Below are 8,140 nucleotides of genomic sequence, written 5' to 3' on the forward strand. Positions count from 1 at the left end.
GCTGCCTCTTAAGTGCTGATGTTGATTGATTGAGTAGGTTCAACCAGTATTGGTGATCTCTCCTGATAATGTTATATAAGAGTGTCAAGTATCGCATCCTTCAGTTCCTTGGAGAGGTTTTCACTATTGGATACACCCTTTATTTTTACTTTTTAATGATCTAATACTGCTAATGAATTCTTCTCATTTGGATTATATCAATCTCTTTATCATCACAAGATATTTCACTAGGTGAATCCCATTCCCATTCATTTGAGTCTATTTCAGAACTGGCTTGTAATTTATAGATCTATTCATAAAGATAGTGAGTAGCTTCTTCCTTTTTGATAGTAGGTTCTTCCTATTTTCGTTGATATTCTTCTTGTTGTTTATGGGATATTTATGCTTCTTTTAGTTGTTGTTGGTGAGCTACTTCATCTTCTTGCAATCTTCAGACTGTTTCGTTGTTTTGTTGCTTTTGAGATGCTTCTTCATGTTGTTGTTTGTACGCTATTTCTTCTTCTTGCTTGTGAACTGGAATGTCTTGACCAAATCCTAGTCCTTATTTGTCTTTAGCACTTTGAGTAAGAAGTTGTATGGGTTCTAGAATACCTTATTTTATTTTTTCAATAGGACCATGACCATCATATCCCATGTTTTGCATGATTTTGAAAAATTTACCATATTGTTCTATGGGTACTTTGATGTTAAGAATAGGTGCTTTATATTGCTCCTCATCTTTATAGAGCCAATTGAGGACATCCTTATCCTCTATTTCATCAACTAGGGTTCCTTCTTGAACGAATGTTCCATCAAATAGTTTTATGGGATATGAGAATTTTTGTTTGGATACTGATGGTTGTCAATGAGATCTTGGTGAAACTGGCAATTTTGATAGACATGAGGATGGTTCAAAAGAATATTATCCCATACCTTTATCTTTTATTTGAATCTTTTTCTCAAAATCTATAGATAAAGATTTGAGCTAGGTTTCATTCCTTGATGACGTAGAAGTGATCTAGCTTCCCGGTTGTGTGGTACAAGGACATTCCGAGTTGTCTTGAGATTGCTGCAGTACTGGAAGGAATTCATGTCTATAGATAGGGAAATTTCTTATCTATTGTAGGGTAATTTTACACATTGGTGGTATGTGGATGGTATTGCCTGCATTTCATGGATCCAAGGTTGACCCAATAGTATGTTGCAGGACAAGTCCATGTCCAAGATTTGACAGATGGTATCCTTCTGAATTGGTCCTACTCTGATGGGTAAAACCACCAGTCCTTTTGAGGATCTTTCTTCATCATCATATGATTTGATGGTGATTTTATTCTTTGGATCTATAGAATTCTCTAAGAAACCTAATGCACGGATAATATTTGAAGTACATATATTTAGGTTAGATCCTCCATCTATTAGTACGCATTTGATCCAATGTTTGTAGAATAGAAATTTGATATGGAGGGGAGTGTTATGTGGATGACTCAAGGAGACATCAACATTCTCAGAAAATGACAAACTGTAAGGTAGAGTTAAATGTCCCACCATGACTTGGAATCGATCAATATTTAAATTGGTTGGTACTGTAGTGTCTACAAGAGCCCTTTCTAAAATGTCTTTGTACACCGGTGAGATTTTTAGAAGCTCGAGTATTGATATTTGAGTTGGTATCTTCTGTAATTGATCTACCAATTTGTATTGATTTGAAATAGTTGTTTTGGATTTTCTTCCTTTTAATACAAACTTGGATTGGGATCGTGTGGTTATGTTGACGGGTTTGTGTTCTTACTTATCTTTGATCTTGATGGCATTTATCTGGTTGTCTAATGTGGAAATGTAATTGATAAAGCTATCATAGATGTAATTCACCTTCTTTCATTTGTCACTTGATGGTTCTCCCTTTTTATAATTTGGGAGAGGATTTTTAAATTCATCATGATCATCATTTATCTTCTGTCATTCTACCATTATATCACCCTTTTCTAATAAGTTTTGCACTATAATTTTTAGTCATTGGTAATCATTTGTCTTATGACTTTTGATTCTATGGAATTCACAATGATGTGTCATTCCACCAAGATGGTTTAACTTTTGGTTCAAAGTCTCTCATGTCTAGGAGTGTTATAAGTTTGATGGCCATAAGTTCTTTGAATGCAGACTCGAGTGATTATCCTAAAGGTGTGAACTTCCTTCAATATGTAGTAAAGACAGGTTTGGGTTTTTTGATTTCTGGATTGTTTATAGGTGTATTGCCCGATAAGTTCAAAACTAGTTGTTTTGGTTTTACATTATGTGAGTCTACTACACCATCATTAACAATGTTTTTTGTTCCTTGTCCAAAATTTGGATTTATCATTGTTATTGGAATTGTTGTAATTATTGGAAGGAGTGGTTCCTTCTCTGTAGAGTTTCAATACTCCCTTTTTTACTAAAGCCTCCTCAATTTTGAGACCATTCTCGATCATATTTTGAAAAGTTGGTGGACATTGTAATTGGAGTTGATAACTCATGTCATTATTTAAAGTATTAATGAAAATGTCCATCTTTTCTATTTCTGGTATAGGATGAGGATACCTAGCAAACAATCTTCGCCACCTTTGCAAGAAGTTAATTTCACCATTTTTCTTCTTTGTATTGCATAAGTCAAGCATGGCGACTTTGTGCTGAATGCTATATTACTATTGAGACAAAAATTTGTCTACTATCTTGTTAAATGTCCTGATACCTGATAGAAGTTTTGAGAACCATTCCATGCTTATTCCACCTAATCTTATTGGAAATAGTCTCATTAAGTAAGTCTCGTTATGTGCAAATTCTAGACTCATAGTGCAAAATTCTCTCATATGATCTTATGGGTCAGTTTTGCCATTGTATTTGTCGTACCTTGGAATTTCACAAATTGGTGGAAATGGTATCATGTTTATAGTTCGATCAAATGGCTAGGGGCAAATGTCTTCCAAGGTATATCTCCTTATTGTTCTCCTTTGCATGTCTTTCATTTTTTGTTGAAGAGCTTGGATCTATTGTGTTAATGTGTTCAATGGATTGTTGTTGGTACTTGACCCAAGTTCTACTTTTCGAGTATTGAAATCATCAGGATAGTTTGGCACCATGAATGTTCAACATTAGAAGATACTTGTCCTTATCATTTTCTAAAAGTCTTTCCATAAATTTTTCGAACTTGGGGTCTTGTTGGGCTTCTTGGATTAGTTCATCGCTTATGTCTTCTATCTCGATATCTTGTTGTCTTGTGTAAAAGGGATTTTCTTCTCTCCCTCCCATGATTGATGGATTTTCTACCTCCTTTGCCTTAAGTTTTTGAGCTCTAGTTAAAATGGGCATGCAAATGACCTGATTGTGATTTTAATACATGACTTGTTGTTGAGGTAAATAAGACAAGTTGATTTTTCCACTTTTATCGAGATGTCGTGATAAGGTGGATGTTGTTCAAATGAATGAGTTTTTAGAGACTCTTTATCAAATTTAGTTCCACGACTGTGTGAATAATTCTGAAATCGATGTAGGAATATTTGATGTTTTAGTAAGAGTTTGTGGTTGATGTAAAGAAATCATCGTTTCTTTAAGATTGCCTTTTGACTAAGGTTTTTCCTCTTTAAATGATGAGGGATGGTCATACAGGTGATTGAAGTTGTGGTTTGTTTTTGAGAAGATTTTTTGATTGTAAATACTTGTTTGATTGACTCAAGTTTACTAAGTTGAAATAGGAGGGTCGATGTTTTCCTATTGATGTGATAAAGTGCATCAAATTATTAACGAAGTTTCATCATTAGGGATGATATATCCTGATACAGGAACATAATTGATTTAACAAACTTGAATAATTCAAGTAGGTATTTGACTCCTGTTCTTGTTGAAAGGTGAATTTGGATCACTTGTTGAAAAAGGAGTCTATTTTTTTTCAGAAAACCTGGTCTGTGACAATTGATCTTAAAATAATGCTGAAAAGGGTATCCAAAACAAATTTTGGATTTCTCAAAATTTCCTTGAAATACTCTTTGTCTTAAATGCACAAAGTATATGCACTAAAAGACCTGTTGTATGTGCCAGATCAAGTGTTAAATGTGTTGTTTTAATGATCAAACGTGCCATACTATATGTTAATTGTGCCAACATAGAGATCATATGCACCAGAATAATGATCAAATATGCTAGATAACTTGTCAAATTCGCTACTTTGCAGATTCCCTAATTTTTCCAAGTGTTTTGGATAATTTTTTTGATTTGTTGAATTTTTAGCAAGATATTTTTTTGTGATTTCTGACAAGAACACAGAGGTAGATTTATCTTTAATCTAAAAATCAAGTGTATGTTCTTTTAGGATCTTTTCAAATCTTGATCGTTTTCACTAGTTTCAAACAAGAATACACATCAATCAGAATCTTTAATCAAGGTTCATTAATAATATCAATAGCTCACATCTTGATACTCCTTTAGCTCAAATAGCCCCGTCACACCCTAGGGTGTGCCCACTTTTTTTCCTTTTGCTAGGAGTTTAACCAAAGAGAATCGCTTCTCAATTGGATGATATTCTTGGGAGATGTATGGTGAGTGTCTTGGGGGAAGATTTCTCCCCACCCTTGCACTATGATATTAAAAATGTTTGGATAATTGACTTGGTGAGGCCTCTACTCTTAAATATTTTAAATAAGGCTTACGTTCGGTCTTCAATGATAAACTCCCTCAAGAGGCTTCCTTACCTTTAGAGCAAAGGCTTTGCGTATCTCGAGGATATCGGGCGAAGGCTAATCAATGAGAAAAACCGTTGGACATGATTTTCATCATATCAACATTTGATTATAGTGGGTTGGAATACTTGGTGTTAGTTGTTCCCCACTTAGGTCGTTCCCCTCTCACCGACCTTATGGGCTACAAGAATAAATAGTACTTCCCAAAAAAATTCTCCAAGTATTTTTTTTGATTTGTAGCCTTAAGTGTAAATTTTGTGGAGAACCTAATAATACTCCTTAGGTTATAATCTAAATCATCTAAAATTATGAACTATAATAGGACAACTATGTTCCTAAATATCTCTTTAGACATCAAAAAATGTTCCTTGTTTTTTAGCTACAAAAGTTAATTAGGAGAAAATTATAATGTAACACTATTTTTGTAATAAATCCTTGATTTTTTTCTCTAGTGTCCTTCAAATTTATATTGTATATGCTTCAATATCACCTTGAAAATCCCTTTAATTTTTTTTAACAAAATCAAAGATATATTTGTTGAGTTACAAAATGACCTCCAAAATAATAAAACTTTTGTCATGCCTTCAAAGTGTCAAGATCATCCTTTGATACCATTTGTAATGAAATAAATTGCATAGTAAAAAATCTAATATATTTGTTGCAAATGCTTGATAATAATATGCCACTTTGAGGGGGATTCCTTTAGTATTCTTTACTAAAAACATAAAACTCTACATGATGATATCAAAGGACCCACATTCTCTCTCTCTCTGCATACACACACACACACACACACATATATATATATGTTTACAAAAAATATAAAACTAGAGAACACTAAATACTAGCATATTTATATCATTATTTAATATTTCCTTCTCATTTTCTACGAGAGAATTATTTTAGTCAAATATTCTTCTTCTATGGATGGATTCATAATTCAAAAGTGCACATATATCACTCAAGGTTTCTTAGGAAAACATTTACTTCATCACAATTATTTTTATTTGTTACAAACTTTTTTAATCCAACCATTGTAGTTCAAATCTCTTTATGTACCCTTTTTATTGTCCAATTATTTTTATATTAACCATCTACATAAAATCTCATATTAAATTTAGTAACTTATTTAAGGGTTTTTTGTCTTTAATTTATATGAGTTTATATTTGTGCATTTTGTTTGTCTACACCATTCCATATTTAATACACAACATAACTCTAAGACATTGGTGTGCAATAGTAGATTTGGTGTCAAAACCAAATACAATATATCATATCTTACCAACTCAAAATAATTTTGCCCATCTCCATTATTCCAACAATATGTAACACTTAAAGATTATTGAGCATACTATAGAAAAGCATCCATAGTTTTATAAACACACCACCTAAGACGATTATTAGTTTGAAGCCACATACCAAATATAGTTACACAAATTTAGGCTTTTTGTTCATAGAGTCGCAATGGAAGGCGGGGAATTGGAATGGTATGAAGATGCATTGCTCTTGGCATGGTAAGACCATATACTTCTGACATATCCAAATTTTCAAAAGTTGTCCCTTTAGGAAGACTCCAATTGAAGCAATGTAATAGTTGTGCAAGGCCAAGATGAACTATGGACAAATCCAAGTTAATTCCAGGGCACCCTCTCCTTCCTGAACCAAAAGGTATGAGTTCAAAATTTTGACCTTTCACATCAATTGGGGTTTTTTGACCTTTCACATCAATTGGGGTTCCTATAAATCTTTCTGGCTTGAATGTATTGGCTTCCTCCCAAGAAATTGGATCTCTTGCAATAGCCCAAGCATTCACAAGAACTTGTGTCATTTTTGGTATTTGATATCCTTCTATTGTTGATTGTTCCATAGACAGATGTGGAATGAGCAATGGAGCAGGTGGGTGAAGTCTTAATGTCTCTTTCACTATTGCTTGTAAATATTGAAGACGAGGTAGATCAGATTCTTCTACCATACGATTGAATCCAACTGTAGAATCAATCTCATGTTGGACACTCATCATTGATGATGAATCTCTAAGTAACTCTGACATTGCCCATTCTAATGTGCCTCCTGAAGTATCTGTGGCTGCACTTAATAAGTCCTGAGAAAAAGACATAACATATTACAACAATTTAAGAAACATATGAACACATGTAATAAATACAAATTTAAAAATGTTTTGACCCTTTTCTACCTATTTACTTTTTCAACAATATTAATAAAAATAATAGAAACCTCGTCTACTTGTTTTAGACTTGTATAACTCTTACATTTTAATTGGTTTGAATAACCACAATGAAAATTCAAAAACCATAAAAAATAATTGAAAACATAATAACTCTACCAATAAATGAAATTTCCAAGCATAGCAAAGTAAATAGTTACCTACAATAATCAGTGTCCAAATAAGGCACCAACTAAAATGTTAACTGGAAAAGCCAATATCCAGGCATGGCAAGTTCTGTCACATATTTGACTTTATTTTATATGGATGTAATAGATTTGCCCTTATATCGTTTTCTTCTTGGGACCCCATTTTATATCAACACCCCTGTTACCAAAGTTACCTACAACTTGATAAAATTATATCTGTGTAACTTAGACTCTGTATATTCTTGCCATAATATGGCCAATATACCCCAAACATTAGTTGGCCTAAGCTACGCATAAAAATTCTGAAGAACAAGAAATAAAACGCCGAGAACAAAAGTATGAAGAAAAAGTAGTTTACATAGATATAAGGATTGTGTACATACGAAAATAACTTTCTTGATGTGATCTCGTGTAATTTTGATCTCGGCTCATTCATCTTCAGATAGAGAAAGAAGCAAATCTACAAAGTCCTCACACTCCAGATCCCTGCATTCTTTCCTTTTTCCAAAGTGTTCATCCACAATTTTCTCCACAAACAGATGAAAAATCCCAGTAAGCTTGGCTTGTCTTCGTCTATTGCCTTGGAAATCAAGGCAACCCAAGAGAGGAATGTAATCGCTATAGTTAAAACCACCAGCTAGAGCAAGACAATCATCCAAAACTTCCTTGAATGCTCTTCCACCCATCTCATCGTCATTACATGTCTTCCCAAATGACATTCTGCAGATGGTATTATTAGTGAGTAAACCCACCTCCCTGGATAAATCTACGGCAATGGGGTTGACGCCACTGTTATAGTTGGCGATGGCTTTTTGTAGTATTGAGTGTATCATAGCAGAAACTTCTTGGGCTCTTAGGGGTGCAAATGATTTCTACCTCTTGGGAGAAAGAAGCTCAGAAACGACGATTTTGCGCATGAATTTCCAGTATGAGCCATATGGAGATATCGAAACTTTCTGGTGGCTTAGCATATGGTCGTTATCTCCCATGGGAGGGCGGCTAGCAAATAAATGGTCCTGCGTTTTGAGGACTTGTTTAGCCATTTCAGGAGATGATATTATGACTGCTGGGAGAGAACCCAA

General features: G+C 33.8%; 1 protein-coding gene across 1 annotated transcript; it reads right to left on the minus strand.

The window, feature by feature from the left end:
* Window positions 1-6,123: 6,123 nt before the first annotated feature.
* On the minus strand, window positions 6,124-7,744 carry LOC131062278 (cytochrome P450 71AU50-like). Its single transcript, XM_059214668.1, has 2 exons — window positions 7,523-7,744; window positions 6,124-6,786 (listed from the first exon to the last, which is right to left on the minus strand). Exons 1-2 carry the CDS (start codon window positions 7,742-7,744, stop codon window positions 6,124-6,126), a joined length of 885 nt encoding a protein of 294 aa, XP_059070651.1.
* Window positions 7,745-8,140: the final 396 nt, after the last annotated feature.

This window comes from Cryptomeria japonica, chromosome 11 (genome assembly GCF_030272615.1).
Source record: "Cryptomeria japonica chromosome 11, Sugi_1.0, whole genome shotgun sequence".
NCBI classification, from domain to species: Eukaryota; Viridiplantae; Streptophyta; class Pinopsida; order Cupressales; family Cupressaceae; genus Cryptomeria; species Cryptomeria japonica.

Bases quoted from the DNA above. Each gene is read 5' to 3' on its own strand.
- LOC131062278 (XM_059214668.1), bottom strand. From the start codon at position 7,744: ATGGGTGGAAGAGCATTCAAGGAAGTTTTGGATGATTGTCTTGCTCTA. The intron at 6,787-7,522 runs GTAGATTTGCTT...TCTTTTTCTCAG, and splicing joins ATCTGGAGTGTGAGGACTTT to GACTTATTAAGTGCAGCCAC.